The sequence below is a fragment of the Ruditapes philippinarum genome, unplaced genomic scaffold (genome assembly GCF_026571515.1).
Source record: "Ruditapes philippinarum isolate M1 unplaced genomic scaffold, ASM2657151v2 ctg4513_1_1_1_1, whole genome shotgun sequence".
Classification (NCBI taxonomy): Eukaryota; Metazoa; Mollusca; class Bivalvia; order Venerida; family Veneridae; genus Ruditapes; species Ruditapes philippinarum.
The window spans coordinates 104922-131639 of record NW_026862057.1 but is presented as its reverse complement, the minus strand read 5'-3'; the positions used below and the strand labels follow the sequence as shown (position 1 = coordinate 131639).

General features: G+C 32.1%; 1 protein-coding gene across 3 annotated transcripts; it reads right to left on the bottom strand.

Annotated features, from left to right (window-relative positions):
* Window positions 1–105: 105 nt before the first annotated feature.
* Window positions 106–25518, bottom strand: LOC132717795 (UDP-galactose translocator-like). Of its 3 annotated transcripts, none has more exons than XM_060701357.1 (4): window positions 25266–25518; window positions 6212–6448; window positions 4324–4421; window positions 106–3080 (listed from the first exon to the last, which is right to left on the bottom strand). In XM_060701357.1, exons 2-4 carry the CDS (start codon window positions 6435–6437, stop codon window positions 2415–2417), a joined length of 990 nt encoding a protein of 329 aa, XP_060557340.1. In that variant the 5' UTR covers window positions 6438–6448; window positions 25266–25518; the 3' UTR covers window positions 106–2414. The 3 variants fall into 3 exon arrangements, with proteins under 3 accessions (XP_060557340.1, XP_060557338.1, XP_060557339.1); XM_060701355.1 differs by lacking the exon at window positions 25266–25518 and adding an exon at window positions 23535–23771; XM_060701356.1 differs by lacking the exon at window positions 25266–25518 and adding an exon at window positions 20222–20331.
* Window positions 25519–26718: the final 1200 nt, after the last annotated feature.

Genomic DNA, 26718 nt, shown 5'->3' with positions numbered 1-26718 from the left:
CCCCACCCACACAGTATCATCATTATTATTATTATTCTATCACTCTACTGAATTTCAATCATTTTGAAAACTATTTTTTCTATATTACCAAGTAATGGTAAATGGTAAATGGTAAAAATTAAAATCTAGAAAAACTAGCAGTTTTATTTCAACTTATCATACAACGTTTAGTGTGACAGGGCAAACAAAAGAATCAAATCAGCAGCAAAATGCTTGAGCAGCAAAATAATTTTGGGGAGCTAAATAAACACATTATCAAAAACTTTGAAATATAAATTATCATGTACATGTACTTGAATGGGCAGACAGACATTCATTTAACAATAACAAACTTTTTTCTACATATTCCTTTCAACTTGTTAATACAATGTAACATTGAATCATTCATTTTATTCCCCCATTCAAAAAAGAACATTGTCATATTTTCAAAAATTTTGATCACATTTTCGTTTACCAGGTTTTTTATTTTTGGTTTGGTTTTTGTCACTCAAACACTGTATTACTGACATTTTATAAATTTCCAGTATTAACTTCATAATAAATACCCTAAATAGCAGGCAGCTAACTAAATAGATCATTTGGAAACCTTTACAATGCCAAGATGGCAAAATCAAACAAGATTGAATTTGTGAAAAAAATCTATTTTTCTTCCTACTATTGAGTGTTGTTTTAAATGCAGTGACATGGCATTTTCATTTTTCAAAGTTTTATTTTAAAAACAGATCTTGGCAAAACTAAACATTTTCCTGGCATGGTTTAATTGAGCCTGTTCATGGATGGTACTGGCAAATGTCAGCAACTGTCTGTTTAGCCTGTTTAGACTTAAAGCAGAACCTAGACATTCACAAACAAAATGGTGTTTAATTTAGAAACAACTATCATTAACTGGCTGCAGCAGATTCCACCCACACCAACAGTGCAGACCAACATCAGTCAGCACATCCATGCCATCTGATCATGGTCTGCACTTTGCACTATTCAATCAGTACATATTTTGAAATATATTCAATCAGTACATATTTTGAAATATTCCATAAAACTGATGATGTTTTTATTTCAGATTGAAAGAGGGACCAGTCCATTTAAGAGATATAGCCTGGTAAAGGTTAAAATAAGCTTTGTAATGTTCACCCAAGCAGAGATTTTACGTCAGATTATCTTTAAAATGCAGCATGTCAATTGTTACAAAGTAACACATCTTACAAATTATATTATCAAAATAGGTCTGTGTGATAGTTTTTTTGTTATTTTGCATAACCTTGACATGTCTTTATTTACCACACATAGATAATGAAAATAAAAATTCTAGACAAGTATTAACAATAATACTGATAATAAAAAGCTGTTTAACAAAACAAAAATGAAAAAGAAGGAAAGTTTTCAGATGAAGTGTCTTTTCTTTTTTTCTTCAAAATTTTCAGTTCATCATTGGTTTTTGAATTAACTTATAAAATTATATGACAGCAGAAAAAACATTGAATTTTAAGATATAAGAGTGAAATATTTAGAAACAAGATCATTTTTCAAAAGGATTAAAAACTTCTTTTAGATAAACAGTATTTCTACAGATCATATACTGAAATTTTGGCAGGCATTTACTCACTGAATATTTATGACAAATATACACCCAATACTGTAGGGCTGTCATTGAATATCGCGATATCGATATATCATCGATATTCATCATCTGATACAATATCGATACACACTTTCACATATCGATACAAGCTAACAAAAATTATTTCTGTTACTTAATATAGCTCTCTATTTTGGCATATAAGAGAAGTCACTTTTTTCCAGTTTTCTTGGCTGACTTGAACTTTAAACTCTCAAATGTCAGTGACAAGAAAAACCGTAGAAGCAAACTTTCTTTTAGTATGTAATATTTGTAATGTGTAATACAAGCATGCATAACACCATGAACCAATTTATAACACATATATAAATGTTTTTCTGTGTATCTACTTTCAATGTATCAATGTATCATCAATATTTGTCTCTCGATATATCGATACAAAATTTTCCATCAATGACAGCTCTACAATACTGTAAATCTTCCTTAAAGACAATATGCAATAAACGATATGATAAAATAAAACCGGTTTCCTTGAGAAGAGACAAGACAAAAAAATTTTTTTTAAAAAAAATAAAAAAATAAAGCTGAGAACTCCTTTTAAAGCTGTCAATTGTTTGATTCACATGTAAGAAAATATACATGTCATAAAGCACTAAATTATCTAAACAAAATTCATAACAAAACAAATGAATAAGATTCACACGCAAAAAATAACTCTTTGGACAGATAGTTAAAAGGTAAAAACTTTACAGAGCATATATCATAATAAAGCTTTCCAAAATTTATATAATCTATTTTTAGAACAACTAGATTTTTATTTTGATGTCCATTCAGATTCTCATATTGCACGCACTTTACCATTCTGAACATCGTCAGACTTTTTTATTGCTGTTGGCGGTGGGACATATTTACCGTACAGATATATTGACACCATTACAAACCCTGCGCCAAGCATGAACTGAGCGGACATTTTAAAGTCAAAGAAAAACACAGACACTAAACAAGACACGACTATTGCTAATGAGGCAGCAAATCCTTTCAGAATATTGTCAGCATATTTGACTACCACAGCTACAAGTAAACCGCCTAGTGATTGTAGAATAATAACCAACCATACTAGACTGTCATAGCCGTAAAAAAATCCCAGCTCCCGCAACTTCTCTCCCTCTTTTATTTCCATGGTGATCATTCCTATCACTGAGCCTAAAACACCTAACTGAACATTTCGTAACCATACTGATTGTTTCGTTCCCTTTAGAATCTTTTCAAAATAAACACCAGCAAAGCCGGACATCAGACAAGATATAAAAACTGCAAAAAGTCCCAACAGAGGTCGTTGTTCTCGGACAGTCTGACTCTGACCGGCATTTTCCGGTTGCATCTGCACAATGGAAATACCCAGGAACAAAATGACTAGAGACACCCACTGTACACTAGAAAGAGACTTTCGTAACATGATCACAGAGAAAATAGCTGTTGTCAGAATCTTTAACTGGTATGTCACCTGCAAGTAGAATTGGTTTAAAACTTAATAACAGTACATTGTACTAATAATAACTTCATGATGATATTTCCATGCAATACAGCTTCTATACTGTAAATGAAAAGATACTAGTACTTAAAATATCTACCTGGATTTTAATATTTTACAACTGGAATTTAAATCCACACAAATAAGTTTATATTTTACTTATATCAGTGATAATCACAGTTGAATGACAATTTCAAAGTATATAAACTTTAACCTCAGCTTTCTGACAGAGAAGAATTCCTTGACCTTTGACTGACTGACCTCAAAATCAATAGTGATCATATACTTATAAATGATCAACCTTAATACCAGGGAACTGCCGACAAAAGTATTTTCTGGTTATTGCTAGATGATTTTATATTTGTCAGGACCTTGACCATGACAGAATGAAGGGGTCATCTACAAGTCATAACCAACCTTCCTATGAAATCTTAGTGCAGTAGGCCTAAGCATTCTCTAAACAAGAGCGATCAGTAATCACATGTGTCGCCTCATGATGGCCAATTTATCGTTGGACAAATTTTGTGAAGCGGAGACGGATGCAAACTTGATGTCTGCTTCCTGAAATTTGATAATTCACCATAGTTATGAGGAAGTCAGCACTTGCGTATCTGCACACACGAAAAAAAACTTTACAAAGGGTAATCAGCCAAAAATATCACAGAAAACCGTGCAATAGCGCAAGATTGACTACAGAATCCTGTAAGTCATGAAATTGCATATGATAAGAAAGAGCCGACAACTAAAATAAATAAGCCTAACTGAAATCAGACCGAAAACTGACATATTATATTGTACTGATCATTCCTGAGATAAGTTTGGATGAAAGTCACCAAGTAGTCTTATGAGAGTAGTCCGACCAATTGTGACGGACAGCAGACAGATGACAGAAGACGACAGTAAATTCCTTATATGTGAACCACACTCCAATGAGGCGACACAAAAATGCCTGATCAGACAAGCTTGAACATTGATAGACTGACCCCAAGATCAAAAGGGGTCATCTTCTAGTCATGAAAAACCTCCACATTTAATCTAGGTATGTAGTTATTTCAGACCTCTATGTTGGTCAGATCGAGCTTTTGTGTCAAAAGGGGTTGTACGACACATGGACCTGATACAGACGCACGATGCGACTGGCGAATATCAGCTATCCATTTATTCAAAACAGGTTGCGTAGACAGCCATTAATTATTGAATAAAGTTGTGTTCTTACCTGAAATGTGGCAGCATCAAGGTTAGACAGGGCTATATATAGCAGATTATTCTGTAATGTGTATACAAGAGATGGCACGGATATTTTAAGGCAGTCACCTGAAACATAACATTAAAATAAGTCATTATAATGAGTATAATTATCTTTTTTTACAAGAACAAAAAACATTCTTAAGTTACAATTCTGGTTGCAAAATTTAAAACAAGCATTAGAAACTATCCCCTTTATTCAACAAATGTACAGGTACATGGCTTCAATTTCAATTAAGAGTTTGCTCCCTTTAACACGAACTTTGTATCACTTTATCATGATATCACTGACATGATAATTTGTTTGTATCACTTTTAAACAATCCCATATACAGATTTTTATTTTGCAATTTAGAAGTACTTACTACATTAGTGAAATTGGGACCAAAAGCTCACCTGTTGTAAAGCCAATATAGGCCTGATAGCAATTTAACAAGACTGAATTATAGAAAATAAGTTTTGTTCTTGTAAATGACTAACAAGACGATTTTCTTTTTGTTCAAAAATTATTTCAAATTTGTCTACCAGTAATTAAATTCAAATTTGCCTTAAAAGGACATTTAACATAGTAAAAATGAAATACTCTAATGTGTGAACATTAATAAACTGTCTAAACTTTCAAGTAATGATCAAATGTAATTATTTTCATGGGAAACTTATTTTCTCTACTTTTATTATTTATCAAACCATGAAATGACATTTGTTATATATTTGAAAACTTGTACCATCTAGTTTGAATATATTTTACTAAATTAGGGTATAACGATGAGAACTGATCTATGCTTTTATGTAATCAATTTATTCAATAATGCCAAGGAGATGATATTAGTATGTATGTATATAAGTCATCAATTTACCTCAATTAGCCTTAACTATTACAGGTAATAAATGTGATTATGAATATAATTTCTTTTCTTTTTTCTTCATTTAATATGGAAATGGGGAATTTGAAAATGTATAGATACATTATGCAACTTTACCAGAATTTTCACTATTGTAGAATCAGATTATAATTCAACATGTGTCCCAGTGTGTGAAGTTTCTAAGCTCAACCTCAGTATTTTGGGGTACACTCATACAAACCTTAACCATTTCTAGTGAACTATTTTGCAGAAAGAAATCGTAAGGATTTGAACCTTAGCATATCAAGAGGAGGTGTATTATTTCAAGATCTAGACTTTGAAACTATTGCACGAATAAAAGGCCCGGCAATTATGCATTAGCTCGAATTATTTGCAGAATAGTAAAAAAAAAAATTGCAGTTAAACAGCATTCTACTTCAGACTCCTTTAAGTGACAATGGCAATGCATGTACTGTAAAACTTTAACAGCTTAACTGAAGCTGACTTTCACAAGGACATATAGGGCTTAAAACACTTTTATATTTTTTTGACCCTTAGGTAGAACCACAATCATTTCCTATGCATGCTGGGTTAATATAATGACCCTCCTCTAACCCAACAAGTAGAATGAACAAACTAACATTTCCTATAAGCATGTTCAGTAGAAGTGATCACCTTCCTGAAGTCACCAAGCCACCAAGATTCTTCATGAGATAGAATCCCAGCAGCAAATCTCTATACTGGTGGCAAAGGCTATGCTGCTATTCACATCAAGTTTTATTGAATGGGTGAACTTATTATACCTTACTAAATGGTTAAATTTCATATATTTATATTTATAAACAAAAGGCTATATTAATAAATATACTGTTGAACACAAGGATAATTAAAATGATACAGACATACCGTAAGTAACGAGGAAAATGATGTTGCTGTGAAGATGATATGAATTTTATATTTACAAGCATTATGATTAATCACTTAATTGTAATTATATAAGGAAACAAATTAACAAACCAGGCTGCATTATTATATTCTCATGTAGGTGATGTATCCATCGTCTCACGCTGCCTTGCTGGTAGAATATTATGAGAAGACATGAAGTAAATTTCAGCACCTCTGACATCACAACGGCTGACGTTGCCATGAACATTTCACCGCCTCTCGTACGCACATAGCGCATGACCAAAATGACCATGGCATTTTGTGCTGTGAGAGCGATTAAACTGAGATATTTCAACATGTATGGAGCACCTATAAAAAACAAAATGATTATATCATAGTTAATTTATACATGTAGTTAAAAATTCTTATAACAAGAGGGCCATGATAGCCCTAGATTGCTCAAATGAAATCCATTAAAGTGAGATCCATTAAAGTCTATAACTTTTTCAGGTAGAAGTCCACAACATGATGCTTAATATCTAAGCTCTGAGGTAAAGTCATTCTTGACCCAGGGACTACAATGTCAAATATCTGAGCTCTAGACATTGTTTCATTTTTATGTCTATTTTTAGCATCTGTGACTGAAACCAATTACATAAATTTTGTAGAGTGCACTTTCAGGATCATTCATGTGAAGATTTGTTAATATCTATTCATCTTGTAGTTTTAAAGAAATTGAGTATAACTCATGACAGATGACACAAGAGGAACAAAAGCTCATGTCAAAATAAAAAAAAATGATCAGATGAGCTAAAATATAAATGTAAAGTACGTTAAAGTTACTAGCATCAGTTTATTTCCATTTTTCAATACTATTAAAATTATCATATGCACAGTTTACACACAAAAATAAATATAAGTAGAAAATATTAAAAGCATCAAGTATATCAGATTTGATTTAATAGATAATTTAAAAGCACATTATGTCTAAAAAATCTGTATTTATGCAAGTCTTTAGAAATGTCAAACATGTGTTAAATAATGTTTTACTAATGGATTTAGAGCATGTGCTAAAGAAGGTAGCGCTGAATGTGCAGTAATGTGTCGTAAAGGTACAACTGTAGCAAAATGTACTCGTACAAAATACTGATATCTATGTGGCAAATGAGTATGTTTTATATAGTGTAACAAGATCAGTTTTTGTGAAATAAAAATGACAGCATTTCTGAGGCATAATGGGCCTTTAATATAACAACAAAATAATACAATTAACTTAACTACAACCATAAAACCATAAGTAAATGTAATATAAGACTATTCTAAATATATTAACCAAAATCAATGTAACATGAGAGATGATACATGGTCTTTCTGTTACTTTAAAAAGAAAAAAAAAAACATACACATGCAAAATTCATAATAAAAGTTAAGTTCCCAAGAAAAGATAATCAATAACGTAAGAAAATTATTTTCATAATTGATAAGTCATTTATGTCTTAAACTGAAAACTTCTATCAACTCAAGAAAACTAGAAAAAACTTAGGAAAAGTGTTTGTTTTTAAAGGTTTTAGAAATTTGTCAATAATGTCAATATTTACATTTTCTTCCCTATTACTTAATAGAATATAGACTATTTTTACACATTTTTACACATTATAGTAATAACGATTTTATTAGGATAGTGTCAAACAATATGCTTAAACTTCTTCACTTGACAACAATTTAGTATTTCAAAAAAAAGGTCTTAATTTTGAACAACATTAAAAGGAAACTAGAACTCTGTGAGTCGGATGTGTCACCTTGTGAACAATATAGTTTAGGAGAAATGGCCAGGACAAAAATGAAATATGAAAATTAAAAAAGGGCAATAACTCAAAAAATAAGAAATGCAGAGCAGCAGTTTCTGTGCTATCAATAAGATCTATCATCCTATGAAGTTTCAAGTCTATAGCTTTTATAATTTATGAGAAATGGCCTTGACAAAAATAAAGTATGAAAATTAATGGCCTTGACAAAAATAAAGTATGAAAATTAATAAAGGATAATAACTCAAAAATAAGAAATGCAGAGTACCAGTTCTTGTACATTGCACTTTTTCTTAATGATATCTATCATCCTATGAAGTTTAAAGACCATAGCTTTTATACTTTAGGAGAAATGGCCCGGACAAAAATAAAGTATGAAAATTAACAAAGGGCAATAACTCAAAAAATAAGAAATGCAGAGTACCTGTTCTTGAGCACTGCACTTCTTCTTAACGAGATCTATCATCCTATGAAGTTTCAAGTCCATAGCTTTTATACTTAAGGAGAAATGGCTTGGACAAAAATAAAGTATGAAAATTAACAAAGGGCAATAACTCAAAAAATAAGAAATGCAGAGTACCGGTTCTTGTGCACTGCACTTCTTCTTAATGAGATCTATCATCCTATGAAGTTTCAAGTCCATAGCTTTTATACATAAGGAGAAATGGCCTAGACAAAAATAAAGTATGAAAATTAACAAAGGGCAATAACTCAAAAATTAAGAAGTGCAGAGTACCGGTTCTTGTGCACTGCACTTCGCGTCATTATAAGAAGCATACATACCAAGTTTGAAGTCAATCCGACTTATAATGATTGACTTATGCTCCGGACAAAATTAAGGGGACGCCGACACCGACAAAAGTTAACCCTATATGTCGCCTTTTTCAAGGCGACACAAAAAAAGACAACAAAAAACATAACAAAATAACATAATTAAATTTTTTCCCCTTAATTTTAAAGGGACCTTTTTTATTTGTAAAAGACAAATAAGAAGAATTTCAGAAGACACTTTGTGTTCCAACCTAATCCTATTTTGTCAGAACAACTTAAATGCTTTGCGTACATTGTAAATTGAAACAATTGTACATGTATATATTCTGAGAAAGAAGTGATAAATAACGTGGAATATTCAAGGTGGCACTGCTAAGTATACTTAAAAATTTGGTTGTTACACTGGCAGTATTCAAAGATTTTTTTTTATTGTGAATGTGGCATTTCATTCAGTTATGAAGTTGGCATTTTGGAATTATAACCCAGTAACCCTGGATACTGCATCAGTACTAAATATCTATATTTTTCACAAAATGTAACCAGTATCTCTATTATACATCCAGTAGTGGGTGGTTTATTATAGTGCTGTACATTTGTAATGTCAAATTTTTTCAATGGATAATCCTGACATTTTACTATCTAAATTACATAATGACTGCTGTAAATTTATATAGTTCAACATATAACTTCCATTTTTTCCGCAAATAATCTGTATTACTTAATATATCATGTAATTATAGGGATTGAACATTATACTTAAAACCATATTATAGCTGAAAAAGATGTGCCACACCGTTGATATAGACAGACCTTACAAACCTAAGGTCTCTGACTATAACTGTTCCCATTATGAAATTAGCCACAGCAAAACTGACAATTCATATTATATACATCAAACATTTACTTTATTGATTTATAACATTGCCTAAAGGCAAGACATATTAATTAAATGTATAAAATAATATAAGCCACCTCTTTTCTATAGAACTATTTAACACTGGACAGGTTCAATACACCAATATTGTAATTGAATCATGTTGAAAAATTAAGTTAAGACACTATTGCACTGAGCCTGCAATAGGCATGATAAAGTCAATAGAGAAGCTAGACACTGCTGTTTGAAGTATAATAGATAAGTGATTGTATATAACAGACAGTATGTACGTAAGTTATTGACTCAAAATGAATGAAGATAACAGATGGTTACCAACATGACAGATTTCATCATTGATATAATATAATTTCTAATATTTCTAGGGATACATGTACCTTACTATAGTATATCAATATTAAAGGTACTCCACAAAGGACTTTTTGACATGACCAATCTGAGAATATTTTTTTTTTGAGAATTATAAACCATTTGTGTAGGTGTGGACCAATAATGTATTTGTTTGTTTCTATAAGCTTATAGCTTCTTACACATTCAAACTAACATATTACTCTTATAACTCATATAACTCTCTCTTATACTCAATATATCGTCAGCAAGATAAATTCTCTATAAACTAATAACTTGTGCAAAATTTGATATCACTTGCTCATTTCATGTTTAAAGAAAAAATAATCAAAAAATGAAATGCATTTAAAACACTTTTAACTCAAACCAGGCTTAGAGTCGCTCAAAAATATCATTTTAAATTTAATTCTGAGTATATTTCTTAATTAAATTTTTTTTCTGTTTAAGTGGCCCTGGAGATAATTTACATGAGAAATTCAAATTTTATGTTTTAAGCAACAGTAAAGTTCCTTGGACTATATTATTGTCAATAGACAAACATTACAGTGAAACTTTAGTTTAATGATATATCTGTGAATATTTTTCTCCTTTAAGGCATATTAGTTATATTTTATTACAGACACCTGTTATACAATTTAGAATATTAATGTGAAAGTGAGGCTCTTATGCTTGCACACATGTTAACTTGTTTTTCAAAAATCAGTAAAGAGCCAGACCTTGACCTGCACTTCCATGCCAGTAACAATGTAGAAATTTGAAGTACAAGACTAAATTGTGATGCATACATGTAAACTGCAAAATAAAATTCTCAACATATGAGCAGATGTCTGTCTACTCAGCATATTTTCAGGATTGTGAAGTGAAGTATTTTGTAGAGAATTATTTAGCAGTGTTTAAAATTCCAATTAAAATGTAGTATTCAATACTCCTGAAAAATTGCTAATATTGGTTCTTGTTGCTGGCACCTTTAAAACATCAAATACTATTGAGCAAAATATCTAGCCTTAACATTGCGGATTTTTTGTAATGGATTTACCTTCTTAATGTTAAGGAATATCAAAATACAAAACAAGCATACTTAAAGCTTCCAACATAATCAAACTAAAACAAATTTGTATAAACTAAAACAACATAAAAATTAAATACCGGTACTTTTTATCACTTTAATAAGTCAAATCTGGCTAGAAATAACACAAAAATCTATTTTAGATTTAATTCTTGAGAGTATATTTTAACAGCTTTTACATATAATCCTGTTTTATGTGTGCCCTATTGATCTATGACAGAATTTTGTATCTTATGTTTTTTGGCTTTTGGACCTTAGTTGAATATTGAATGTGCCATAAATTTAAACATCTGCTTGAATAAATCTGTTAGTTATGTAATTTCTTTATTGACATAATTGCCGTAGCTGGTTAATTTAAATAAAATATGAAAATAAAATTACATACATTCTGATATACAAAGATAAAATGAGCCGTGCCATGACAAAACCAACGTAATGGGTTTGCGACCAGCATGGATTCTGACCAGCCTGCGCATCCGCTGGTCTGGATCCATGCTGGTCGTAAACCCATTATGTTGGTTTTGTCATGACACGGCTCAAATGTATAACTCTGAAGAAATAATGACAACTAGTCAAAATATCTAGGACAGGCCCCAGTATAATACTATAACATCTTATCAGTAAACATTGCCACAGATTCAATGTTCCCATGAATAATTTCAATAAAAACTGATAAAAGGAAAGTGTATCATTCAATGTGCCCTCAGATAGCTTTGTAAACAAACACAATCACCAGAAACTTGGGTTCTAGTTCGTAATTGCATGAATTTCAAGAAATGAGAAATTTCAAAACAAAAATAAATCTCAAAAGTTCACAAACAACATGTGTTTATAATTTTGATGTAAATGAGACTTTCACGTCCCAACAAATTATGTGTTATAATTGAATCTGTGTGTTGTATAATTCTAAATTCAAAGACTGTCGTTAAAACGAATGAAAGAAAACTAGAGTGAGTTAATATATAAAATTTAGCTGTTATATCAAGAATGCACATTTCAATATTTTTGCACTGCATATAAAAGTGACAAACTTTAAATGAAGCATCATTAAATTGTTCAAAATATGCTAGATAAATTGATAATGTTTATGACATGTCTGGCTTCAGAAAATAGTTCATTTATATAACAATTTTAAAACCTAAACCAAATGACGAAGAAGCTTTGCCAAAAACCAAAATACTGTCTCAATTGCTAATCAACACTTTGAGATAGATTCCTAAACACAGAATAATGGTTTCTCCTCAAGTTATAATGGTACCTCCTCAAGTAATAATGGAACCTCATCAAGTAATAATGGTATCTCCTCAAGTAATAATGGTATCTCCTCAAGTAATAATGGTATCTCCTCAAGTAATAATGGTATCTCCTCAAGTAATAATGGTATCTCCTCAAGTTATAATGGTATCTCCTCAAGTAATAATGGAATCTCATCAAGTAATAATGGTATCTCCTCAAGTAATAATGGTATCTCCTCAAGTAATAATGGTATCTTAGCGTGTAATAATGGTATCTCCTCAAGTAATAATAGTATCTCATCATGTAATAATGGTATCTACTCAAGTAATAATGGTATCTCATCATGTAATAATGGTATCTCCTTAAGTAATAATAGTATCTCATCATGTAATAATGGTATCTCCTCAAGTATTTTAATGGTATCTCATCATGCTAACATCATGTATAGAAACCATTCATATTCATCATTTCAGGAAGGCATCCATTGTTCATCATATAAAAGACAGTCATAGCCATCTTATAAGGAAAACAACCATATTCATCATATAAGGAAGGTATCCATATTCATCATAAAAGGAAGGTATCCATATTTATCATATAAGGAAGGTATCCATATTCATCATAAAAGGAAGGTATCCATATTCATCATATAAGGAAGGTATCCATATTCATCATATAAGGAAGGTATCCATATTTATCATAAAAGGAAGGTATCCATATTTATCATATCAGGAAGGTATCCATATTCATCATATCAGGAAGGCAATCATACCATCTTATAAGGAAGGTATCCACATTTATTATACAATGAAGATATCCATAATAATTGTATGAGAAAGATATCCATATTTACCATAAAAGGAAGGTACTGATATATATCTTATAAGGAAAGTATCCATATTTATCATGTAGAGAATGTTTAAACATTAACCATAGTGTTATACACATGTATAAAGAAGGTATCCATATTTATCACATAAGGAAGGTATCCATATTAACCATATACCGAAGGTATCCAGATTTATTTCATAAGGAAGATACCCATATCTACCAAATAACAAAGGTAACCATATTTACCTACCATACATTTTGTATAAGGAATGTAACCACATTTACCATATATTAGGAAGGTAACCATATTTATCATGTAAGAAATGTACTCATGCTCAAGTTTATCAACCCCAACATAAGTTATTAAAGTAGTATTATACAGAATATTTTATGTAATCATAAAATGTACAATCACAGAATAAATGTAGCATTCAAAGGGTTTATTCAAAAAAAAACTTATATATTCCTATTTTTCATATTTTTTAATGTTATTCAAACAGTTCAATGCAAAAGCAAAAACTCTCTTATATACTTTGTAAAACTATTTATCATTAAGGTATAAAAGATAGTATCTTAATTATATCTTTTAAGTTCTTTTTAAAAGACTAGAGAGAAATTTGTAAAGTTAGCTTTAACTATAAAATGTATTTATGTTTAATAAACCCAAACTAATGGACAGCTAATGGTGATGGGATCTTTGTACCAGGCCCTTTGAGTCAGATATGCCTTCAGATTTGATTGAAGTACACTGTATGAAAACATAATTTGTAAAAGATGTCTGTTTTAAGCTTTTTGCAAACTAATATATTATGCTGACAACACTATTTTTACTCAACTTTCAAATTAACATAATAAAATATCTGAGTCAGCGTGCCTTCTGATTCTATTGATAAAATGATCTTTTCAGCAGAAGGTTTACATGAACTAGATGATGAGTATTAACTATGGCAATAGCATTTTTAGACTGATAAGCCTGGCCATACTCTGAACAAATGGACTTTTTTCAACCATTTTCATACTAATATCTTTTACTCTACAATTTCATACTAATATCCTTTACTCTACCATTTCATACTTATATCCTTTATTCTACCATTTCATACTAATATCCTTTATCCTACCATTTTCATACTAATATCCTTTATTCTGCTATTTTCATACTAATATCCTTTATTCTGCTATTTTCATACTAATATCCTTTACTTGACCATTTCATACTAATATCTTTTACTTTTTCATTTCATACTAATACCTTTACCATTTTCATACTAATATCCTTCATTATACTATTTTCATACTTATACCCATGCTAGGAGTAAAGGCTCTTGCATTAAACTGGGAGCAATTAATTAATTTGGCATTTTGGGAAATTTGAAAACTTGCAAAATGTTAAGAAAACTACCTTAAACATAACTTTTACATGCTGTATTCATAAGTATGACCTTATAACCTGTTATTTCTTTCAAGGACAACATCAAAACAGACCTCCTTTCAGAATGACTGCAGAAATTTCTTTGGAATTGGGGAAAGAAGAGGTTATAATAGAGTGTTAGGAATGGGACCTTAAATCGGCCCCTGGTGATAGGGTGAAAATGTCCTTTAACATCAAAACTGAAAAGTTCAAAATCTAAATAAACATAATTATATCAATTTATACAAATTCAGCAGGGAAGAGTTGATTCATAGTCAATATGATATTTTAAACAAGAGGGCCATGATGGCCCTGAGGTCGCTCACCTGTATATAGCCCCACCCTCCCGGGCCAATTTTTAACCCAAGGGCTTTTATTTGTTTATTTGAACAGACTTGGTAGACATCCATAAGAAGATGTTTCATGCTAAACATCTAAGTTCTAGCTCATTGGGTTTTTAAAAGAAGATTTTTTAAGTTTTTACTATACACATATAGTTAAAAGCAATGACACCCCTGGGGCAGGGCCAGTTTTGACCCCTGGGCTTTTATTTAAACAAACTTTGTAGATATTTACTAAAAGATGTTTCATGCTTAATATCTAAACTCTAGCTATTTGGGTTTTTTCAAAGAAGATTTTTAAGTTTTTGCTATACACAAAAAAGGAAAATCAATGACCCCTAGGGCGGGGCCAATTTTCACCCCGGGGCTTTTATTTGAACAAACTTTGTAGACATTGATCAGAAGATGTTTCATGCTTTATATCTAAACTCTAGCTATTTGGGTTTTTTCAAAGAAGATTTTTAAGTTTTTGCCATACACATATAAGGAAAATCAATGACCCCCGGGGCGGGGCCAATTTTGACCCCAGGGCTTTTATTTGAACAAATTTGGTAGACACCCATTAGAACATGTTTCATGCTAAATATTTTAGCTCTAGTTCTTTGGGTTCTTTAAAAGAAGATTTTTTAAGTTTTTACTATATGCATATAGGGAAAATCAATGACCCCCTGGGGCGGGGCCAATTTTGACCCCAGGGCTTTTATTTGAACAAACTTGGCAGACACTCACTAGAAGATGTTTCATGTCAAATATCTTAGCTCTAGCTCTTTGGGTTCTTTAAAAGAAGATTTTTTTAAGTTTTTACTATATGCATATAGGGAAAATCAATGACCCCCTGGGGCGGGCCAATTTTGACCCCAGGGCTTTTTTTTTTTTTAACAAACTTGGTAGACACTCACTAGAAGATGTTTCAAGCCAAATATCTTAGCTCTAGCTCTTTGGGTTCTTAAAAAGAAGATTTTTAAGTTTTTACTATATGCATATAGGGAAAATCAATGACCCCCCGGGGCGGGGCCAATTTTGACCCCAGGGCTTTTATTTGTACAAACTTGGTAGACACTCACTAGAAGATGTTTCATGCCAAATATCTTAGCTCTAGCTCTTTGGGTTCTTTAAAAGAAGATTTTTTAAGTTTTTACTATATGCATATAGGGAAAATCAATGACCCCCTGGGGCGGGGCTAATTTTGACCCCAGGGCTTTTATTTGAACAAACTTGGTAGACACTCACTAGAAGATGTTTCATGCCAAATATCTAAGCTCTAGCTCTTAGGGTTGTTTAAAAGAAGATATTTAAAGATTTTTCTTTCGGTTGCCATGGCAACCAGAGTTCTGCATGGAATTAAATTCTTTGAACAATTTTTAAAGGTGACCACCAAAGGAACATTCCTGTGAAGTTTGGATGAAATTGGCTCAGTGGTTAATGAGGAGATGTCATTTAAAGCAAAAGTTTACGGACGGACGCCGGACGAAAAGCGATCACAAAAGCTCACCCTGTCACTTTGTGACAGGTGAGCTAAAAAACCAAAAAAAAAACAAAAAACAAACAAGAGGGCCATGATGGCCCTGAGGTCGCTCACCTGTATATAGGCCCCCCCCCCCACCCCCGGGCCAATTTTTACCCAAGGGCTTTTATTTGTTTATTTGAACAGACTTGGTAGACACCCATAAGAAGATGTTTCATGCTAAACATCTAAGTTCTAGCTCATTGGGTTTTTTAAAAGAAGATTTTTAAAGTTTTTACTATACACATATAGTTAAAAACAATGACACCCCTGGGGCAGGGCCAGTTTTGACCCCCGGGCTTTTATTTGAACAAACTTTGTAGATATTTACTTAAAGATGTTTCATGCTTAATATCTAAACTCTAGCTATTTGGGTTTTTTCAAAGAAGATTTTTAAGTTTTTGCCAAACACATATAAGGAAAATCAATGACCCCCCCAGGGCTTTTATTTGAACATACTTGGTAGACACCCATTAGAACATGTTTCATGCTAAATATCTTAGCTCTAGCTCTTTGAGTTCTTTTAAAGAAGATTTTTTAAGTTTTTACTATATGCATATAGGGAAAATCAATGACCCCCTGGGGCGGGGCCAATTTTGACCCCAGGGCTTTTATTTGAACAAACTTGGTAGACACTCATTAGAAGATGTTTCATGCTAAATATCTTAGCTCTAGCTGTTTGGGTTCTTTAAAAGAAGATTTTTTAAGTTTTTACTATATGCATATAGGGAAAATCTATGACCCCCTGGGGCGGGGTCAATTTTGATCCCAGGGCTTTTATTTGAACAAACTTGGTAGACATTCACTAGAAGATGTTTCATGCCAAATATCTAAGCTCTAGCTCTTATGGTTCTTTAAAAGAAGATTTTTTAAGTTATAGGGAAAATCAATGACCCCCCGGGGTGGGGCCAATTTTGACCACAGGGCTTTTAATTTGAACAAACTTGGTAGACACTCACTAGAAGATGTTTCATGCTTAATATCTTAGCTCTAGCTCTTTGGGTTCTTTAAAAGAAGATTTTTTAAGTTTTTACTATATGCATATAGGGAAAATCAATGACCCCCTGGGGCGGGGCCAATTTTGACCCCAGGGCTTTTATTTGAACAAACTTGGTAGACATTCACTAGAAGATGTTTCATGCTTAATATCTAAGCTCTAGCTCTTACGGTTCTTTAAAAGAAGATTTTTTAAGTTTTTACTATATGCATATAGGGAAAATCAATGACCCCCCGGGGTGGGGCCAATTTTGACCCCAGGGCTTTTATTTGAACAAATTTGGTAGACACCCATTAGAACATGTTTCATGCTAAATATTTTAGCTCTAGCTCTTTGGGTTCTTTAAAAGAAGATTTTTTAAGTTTTTACTATATGCATATAGGGAAAATCAATGACCCCCTGGGGCAGGGCCAATTTTGGCCCCAGGGCTTTTTTTTTAACAAACTTGGTAGACACTCACTAGAAGATGTTTCAAGCCAAATATCTTAGCTCTAGCTCTTCTTAAAAAGAAGATTTTTAAGTTTTTACTATATGCATATAGGGAAAATCAATGACCCCCCGGGGCGGGGCCAATTTTGACCCCAGGGCTTTTATTTGAACAAACTTGGTAGACACTCACTAGAAGATGTTTCATGCCAAATATCTTAGCTCTAGCTCTTTGGGTTCTTTAAAAGAAGATTTTTTTAAATTTTTACTATATGCATATAGGGAAAATCAATGACCCCCTGGGGCGGGGCCAATTTTGACCCCAGGGCTTTTATTTGAACAAACTTGGTAGACACTCACTAGAAGATGTTTCATGCCAAATATCTTAGCTCTAGCTCTTAGGGTTGTTTAAAAGAAGATATTTAAAGATTTTTCTTTCGGTTGCCATGGCAACCAGAGTTCTGCATGGAATTAAATTCTTTGAACAATTTTTAAAGGTGACCACCAATGGAACATTCCTGTGAAGTTTGGATGAAATTGGCTCAGTGGTTAATGAGGAGATGTCATTTAAAGCAAAAGTTTACGGACGGACGCCGGACGAAAAGCGATCACAAAAGCTCACCCTGTCACTTTGTGACAGGTGAGCTAAAAAAAAGAGAAACAAGAGGGCCATGATGGCCCTGAGGTCGCTCACCTGTATATAGGCCCCCCCCCCCCACCCCCGGGCCCAATTTTACCCAAGGGCTTTTATTTGTTTATTTGAACAGACTTGGTAGACACCCATAAGAAGATGTTTCATGCTAAACATCTAAGTTCTAGCTCATTGGTTTTTTAAAAGAAGATTTTTAAAGTTTTTACTATACACATATAGTTAAAAAACAATGACACCCCTGGGGCAGGGCCAGTTTTGACCCCCGGGCTTTTATTTGAACAAACTTTGTAGATATTTACTTAAAGATGTTTCATGCTTAATATCTAAACTCTAGCTATTTGGGTTTTTTCAAAGAAGATTTTTAAGTTTTTGCCAAACACATATAAGGAAAATCAATGACCCCCCCAGGGCTTTTATTTGAACATACTTGGTAGACACCCATTAGAACATGTTTCATGCTAAATATCTTAGCTCTAGCTCTTTGAGTTCTTTTAAAGAAGATTTTTTAAGTTTTTACTATATGCATATAGGGAAAATCAATGACCCCCTGGGGCGGGGTCAATTTTGACCCCAGGGCTTTTATTTGAACAAACTTGGTAGACATTCACTAGAAGATGTTTCATGCCAAATATCTAAGCTCTAGCTCTTATGGTTCTTTAAAAGAAGATTTTTTAAGTTATAGGGAAAATCAATGACCCCCTGGGTTGGGGCCAATTTTGACCACAGGGCTTTAATTTGAACAAACTTGGTAGACACTCACTAGAAGATGTTTCATGCTTAATATCTTAGCTCTAGCTCTTTGGGTTCTTTAAAAGAAGATTTTTTAAGTTTTTACTATATGCATATAGGGAAAATCAATGACCCCCTGGGGCAGGGCCAATTTTGACCCCAGGGCTTTTATTTGAACAAACTTGGTAGACATTCACTAGAAGATGTTTCATGCTTAATATCTTAGCTCTAGCTCTTACGGTTCTTTAAAAGAAGATTTTTTAAGTTTTTACTTTATGCATATAGGGAAAATCAATGACCCCCCCGGGGCGGGGCCAATTTTGACCCCAGGGCTTTTATTTGAACAAACTTGGTAGACACTCACTAGAAGATGTTTCATGCCAAATATCTTAGCTGTAGCTCTTTGGGTTCTTTAAAAGAAGATATTTAAAGATTTTTCTTTCGGTTGCCATGGCAACCAGAGTTCTGCATGGAATTAAATTCTTTGAACAATTTTTAAAGGTGACCAGCAAAGGAACATTCCTGTGAAGTTTGGATGAAATTGGCTCAGTGGTTAATGAGGAGATGTCATTTAAAGCAAAAGTTTATGGACGGACGGACGGACGACGGACGGACGACGGAAGAAAAGCGATCACAAAAGCTCACCCTGTCACTTTGTGACAGGTGAGCTAAAAAGAAGAAGCTTATTTACATACAATCATGTATATAAATGTACAATTCTGAAAAGAATGTCATAATCTTAGTTTTTATATTGATTATTCTTGTAAAGAATAAACCATAAAGGCTAAATAAATACTTCAGCTGACCATATTTAGTATCAGAAATAAAATCTCTGATCAAGTTTTTAATACATTAAAAATATCAAAAGGTTAATCTAAAGGCATTTCTCTTGGGACAAATCAAATCCATATACCTGTTATTAAACCACAGTAAATTATAGGGCTATACATTTAATATACATGCTGAATATAATTGTAAAGTAACTTTAAAATCAATATACCTTAGAATATAAAAAATAAAGCAAAACTATACAAAATTAAATATCATCAAAAAATGAATAAAAAAATAAAAAAATAAAATTTCATAATAATATGACTGCCATCCCCTAGATAATTATTATAGAAAAATATTACCTTTGTTCAGGTGTGTATTTTTCATTCTATTAATAAAAGATCAAAGTACATTTATAATTCACAAGAATATGATGAAGTTTAGTGACATCTGGTTTGAAGCAGTATATGAGAAAAATATATCATAAATTATGGCATACACCAACTGCCAATATATGTTAGCTAATTGATGTATAAAACAACATTATCAATATAAGGCCATTGTTATAGTAATCTAAGGATGAACAGATTGTCATGACATCTGATATTTCTGAGTAACTAGAATCCATTTCATTTTAGGGATCACTGTATTATAAAATTTTCATCAGCATTTCTTTTTGGCAAATTTTAACTCTTGTAATGCCAGGCATTCCAAATGCCTAAAAAAATATTTTCACCTAATTGACAAGTAAGTATTTCAAATTGATTGCAATTGTTTTTATTTAACATTGAAGAATAGACATACATTTCTAGCATCCATTATTCAACCATTTCAAATAATTTAATAAATATTTTTTACACATAAAACAAGAGTTCCATGACTGTGTTGGTGCATAACATGCCCAAAAAATGTGCTATTGTAAGACATAAAATGTTAAAATGTGATAGCACCTAACTAAAAATTTAAACAACCAGAAAAATTTATTGATCATACATGGATTTTTACAAGTGTCAATGTGACCTTAACCTTTCACCTAATGACCTAATATTATACAGGGGTCATCTCCTGACCATGTGCAATATCACTACCAAGTAACAAAGAACTAGGCATATTCCTTCTTGAGGTTATACTGAGCAGACAAGGAGACCAGAAACTGATGTATAATTATTTGGCCTTATTTTTCTTTCAGCAGTAAAATACTTTTAAATAATTATATGTTACACATAATGTGTAAGAATCTTATCTTGTTTTAACAATTTTGAGATGCAGCTTAAATAGTGAAAATTGTAATTTATGGATATGCAGTGCTCTAGATAAGCATTGTCTTATCCTATTTCAGAGAAACGAATTGAACCAAATCAGTAACTGTTTGACTTTGTGTATTTAAAGAGCTAAAAACAAATATCATTGTTATTTTTGTTTTGGTAATTCAATAAGGCAAAATTACTGACATTGTTAAATTCAAATAATTGCTACTGCTGCAAATAATAAAGGTAGGCATGATTTCAGAATGAAATCACATGTTGCGCTGATATAAACACTTGTACATTAAGTTCCATTTCAAACTAAGGCGTTGAGTGTAAAAAGATATGTACATAAATCTAAATAACATTCAATTCAAACCTTCTACAAAGTAGAAATTGCTGAGCCAACAAGCAGAGATACAATGCACCGTTGCAAAAACTTTCTTAGATCTAACAGTGACTGCAAATAATGCAGCTGAACAAAATCCTGAACACTCTTGCAGGTAACCATGTAATCAAGGTAATGGTGCTATTGAAAATTAAGTTTTCATTAAATTCAGGGAACAGACAATTCAGGAGTTTGAAATTTTATCATGCCAATTAATTGTATTCTATTTTGTATCAAGGCTTCTCACTTTCAGTTCCAGCATGATAAAGATTAACCACAGTCAGACTCAAATCCTAAATCCCTGAATGACAAGCAGACTTATTCACTGTAAGGCCAAAACACCTTAGAGATTACCGGTACAATTCTACAGGGAATGAAGGATTTAACCTTAACATCTACATCATTATTAAATATGGAGATGAGTAAACTGAAGATGACCTGATGACCTGTTTACTGACTATAAAAAGTAGAGGTGCAACAATATTGTGATATACAGTATTTTTTGTGATTCAGCGTCAGGCAATTATAACAGAACCCTTGTTCCGCAATATTTCCTTTCATATTTCTCTCTGTTTGATCATACATTTACATAATTAGACTAAATGAGTAAAAAACTTTATGTTGAACTAATCTAAAACAGATGATACCAACTTGAAGTTTTTCTTTAATGTAGCAGCACTAAAAGAACTGAGCCAATAATGTCACACTGTTTTATTTTTTCAGAAAAGTCAACTGTTAATTCACATTGTGTAAAATTCTTATATTAAAATGTGGTTAAAGAGGGTGAGTTTGATTGGATACTAGAAATGGCTAAAGTAAAAGAAAAGTTTGGTACAATTTCATAAGATTTCTAAACATTACTATTATATTATTTGAATTAATTATTAAAGCTTTTCGTAGTTGATAGTGCTTTTACAATTTCTAAAATGAAGAAGTAGTTTTAATATGCTATAGTTTTTATCATAATCAGTGTAGCACAATATCTACATCTATATTTTACTGCTTCAAAATTGTTTACGATTACACAAAGCATGTATACATTGTATACATTGAATTGAATTGAGAGATAGCTAGGAGATACAAGGGAATCCACGAACTGGTCCCTAGCTCTTATTGAATAGACCCCTTGCCCAGTGTAAAGCACTGATACATGCAAGGATTACCTGTACAACTCTAGTTAGGTAATAGGTGGGAAACACTGAAAGTGTCTTTAAAAAATCCCAGGATCGAACTCAGGAGTGATAGTCAGTGCTCTAACCAACTGGGCTATCGCACCACCTAATATGTATTGCAATAGACTATGGGTTGGCCCTTTCGCAATATATCAATAGACTATGGGTTGGCCGTTTCGCAATATATCATTTATATGGTAATTAATGTTTATACCATATACTTGCATCGCTGTAACCAAAATGGTAAGAAGAAATTTGACCAACGAACAAGTTGACACTAAGTGTCAGAAGGACAATCTCCTGGATGAGACACCAGACCTATTTTTATTTCAAAAGTACACGTAAAACTTGTATTATAATCAGTTATAATACATTACAGTAAAGAAAACACACAGACGCTTGGGGTTTGGAGCTCAAAACGCCTTTAAAATCCAAATAAAATGCATATTTGTCAATCCCAGGACATGTACTGATCATATATATCAAAAAATCTTAATATATGCCGTTTTGAAAAAAAATCATATTTCAACATCATTCTATAATAATTATAGATGTTGAAATATGATTTTTTTTCAAAACGGCATATATTAAGATTTTTTGATATATATGATCAGTACATGTCCTGGGATTGACAAATATGCATTTTATTTGGATTTTAAAGGCGTTTTGAGCTCCAAACCCCAAGCGTCTGTGAGAAAACAGTGTTGACTTGCAATCATAATTTCCTTATGAATAATTATCCTATCACACACAGTAAACAAGAAAGTTTCTTTCTAAACCGAAATATTCCATTTTCTTCCTTCATGTTATGGTTAAGGTATATAACACGCGATAAAATCACAAATTTATAAAAATATTCAATTATCCAGACCTGCCACATCCGAAGTACCGCTACGAACCATGTTTAAGCTATCTCGTTCTTTCTCGTGATCTATCGTAACAGAACTTGACATGTCGTGGTTTCAGAGTCTGTTTAGTGTTAGATTACAATCTCTAAGTCTGTTATACATCTTTCTATACCATATTTTATTTCGCCGGATCTGTTGACATTTCCTTCTTGAAATTGTCACAGTTAGTTGTTAAAACGGTGACACCGTTGACAGAGGCCCGACTGCAATATTTTCTTTTTATAGGCCATGTTAATTGGAAAATATTTTCTTTTTCTCTGTGTTTTTAATACTAAAATTTCAATAAAACGGAACTAAAAATAAAACGCCACCGTTAGTACTTATCTTTTAATTCCATATGGGTGTTATATTAGAATTGTAGCTTATTTTATTAAATAATAAACTATATATCTTACAGTCATCCCTAAATATGAAAGTTGCGGTTTATTTAAGTCACGCTCAAGTCTCATAACATGACTTTAAAGATTTATCGTAAATCTGGGATAAACATGTCCTAATTTGTGTAGTTGAGTAATCGTAAAATAAATAAATAAATAAATAAATAATATCGTCCTCGAGGCCCTTGAATTAATATTTATATGCTGCGTTGAAAAAGATATATAGTACTTGTATATCTTGACTTTCGTTTGTTCGCGCATGTTTCAAAGAAAAAAGATAGTTATGTTAAAAGTCCTTTAAAAATGTATTCTAGTGGTCTCCTATATACGATCATCATCATCATCATTATTATCATCACATCACCACCACCACCACCATCATCATCACCATCGCCGTGGTGGTCATCAGCATCATCAACATCAATAGATATTCTGGATATTCTGACGAAATAGGGATTGAAGGTATATAATTATGGTTAAATTCAAGTCATTTTATCTTTGTCTTTTAAATTATGTTAATAATATCAAAATCTACGGCCTTTAACCCATTACGCGATATACACGCCTTTTAACGCCTTTTTCACCCCCCCCCCTTTTTTTGTTGTCTCTCATGGTGAAAAATGCCTTATTTAGGCCCCCAACACTTGTTTCTGTTTGAGAAATGTTGTTTAAAAAAAATTTGGACTTGTGAGAGGCCATAAATGACCCCAGGTTGATCATAAGGTAACGTGTAACCAACGCTGAAAAGCATTTCTCAATCAATTTTAATGGAAAAAATCAACGCAAAATAGTGATTTTTGGCAATTTTGAGATGTTCCCTTGTTGCCATGGTAACAGAAAATTTAAGCCTGAGGGCAATGGTTCAGTCAACATTTGTGCCAAGTTTGATTAGTGTTGAAGCAGTTTTTATAGTATTAGAGCAATTTGAACTGGTAACGGGAGACTTTCCAATGAAAACAGCCATTTTTCACAAAATGCTCATGAAGTAATGGGTTAACATGGTTTACTCGTCCATTGTGATGGATATTTAAAAAAAAAAGAAAAGAAAAAAGAGGAAGCCCTGTACGTGAGATATATTGGCGATTTAGTGTGGAAAATGTCAAATTTATATGACAATTAACTTCAAATATATTCAAAGTTTGGAAAAAAATGTGAAAACATTACAAATCGTTATTTCCGATCACAATTCTTTGCGTTCAATGCAAAAAGGGCGTTTCGTTGATTTTTAGCCACCACAAGCCTTTTCAAAGTAAACTGATAATATTTAAGTACCATCGACAAACCATTTTGATAACGAAATATAGGAGTTCCTCTTACCCTTTATATCACTGGAACACTGGAAGATCCTCTATTCTTCTAGTCTCTTTTATCAGTATGCACTCCAAATTTACCAGGGTCAGTTCGTTGGTAGTTGATAAAATTAACACATTATCAGATCGTATTTAAAATCCGAATGTAATTGTATCTGAATTCTACGAAATTTGGAGTATAAAAAGAAACGCCGTTATCTAAATATGATTCTCCTTTCTGAAAAAGGAAACCTACTGCTTCGCCTCTATTGTCAACAACATTATATAAAACGATGCTTTGACATCAGAGAAATAGCTATAAATATATAAATGTACAAATATGTTCCGGATCGATGCCCTTAATGTAGATTTACTTAAGCGAACCTTTGCCATTAATTTCTAACCATATACGATATTTGTCCATTATAATCGAAATACGTAAATTACTTCTTTCCAAAGGGTAATTATGTTCTCATGCGCTGGACCAATTTACGTCTGTAAATTACATTTAAGGACATAAAAGGTAAAAAGCGTTTTGTAAGAATTGGGGGGTTTGCATTTAAGTAAGTAGCTAAAGACTTGTTTAAGCTCTCTTTTTTAACTTTCGTAAAATAATCGAATATAAATGTAATATAGTATTGAACTAATAATGAACGTTTCGACCTTTGAATGAGCAAAAAGATATAAGTTGACTGGGAAAAATTAAGATATTGCCAAGAACTAAAGAAGAACTTATTTATGGAAGTAGAAGAAAATTTTGTAAATATCGTATGCTCTCAATAGACTCAATAACCCACACGCATTTCCTAACAAGTGGTTTGTAATATAAGTATTTCTTTATGATTGACTCTGTTATGAACTTCTTAGTTTCTTAATTTTAAAGTTTACTTTCGAGGTCTTGTCTATTACATAACGGCTTATAATATATTATATCATTCATAATACTAGGCAAACTCGCGTTTATCTATTCACGTACTTTTCAGTTCCGTCTTGAATTAAGAGTAAGCCCCTGTCATCGCTTAAGACTAACAGTAATATCAAAGAAATTAGAAGTTTGTCAACATAAGAAATGATACTTGTTTAGAGTCAGACTTAAACATAGCAGTTCATTTTAAATGCTATTGATCATTGCATAGAAACCTGGGAACACGAGCGCAAATTGTGGCGCATATCAACTGCTGTTGAAAAATTTCTCATACATAAAAATATCCTTTTCGTATTATCCAAGTTTATGGCCTTAAAGAATGTAATATCAATTTAACACGATCTATTATTTTCAAAACTCGCCATATCTGAAGGTATAATAAAAATCACTTTTTACCTTAAATATTTGACCGATTTTTATAAAAGCAGAATTTATTGAATTGAGTTTTTTTAGAGACCTATCGGATAACAAGAGAAGAATTCTCAAAGGTAGGACAATGTGTAAAACCGGTGCCGAAATACTCGGTTCCCTTCCCAATCATTTTAATCATGTACAT

Coding starts and splice junctions, on each gene's coding strand:
- LOC132717795 (XM_060701355.1), bottom strand. CDS start 23,616: ATGTCAAGTTCTGTTACGATAGATCACGAGAAAGAACGAGATAGCTTA. Junction 6,449..23,534: donor CGGTACTTCGGATGTGGCAG/GTCTGGATAATT, acceptor TGTTTTTTATAG/GTGCTCCATACATGTTGAAA. Junction 3,081..4,323: donor TTGATGCTGCCACATTTCAG/GTAAGAACACAA, acceptor TTCTACTTGCAG/GTGACATACCAGTTAAAGAT.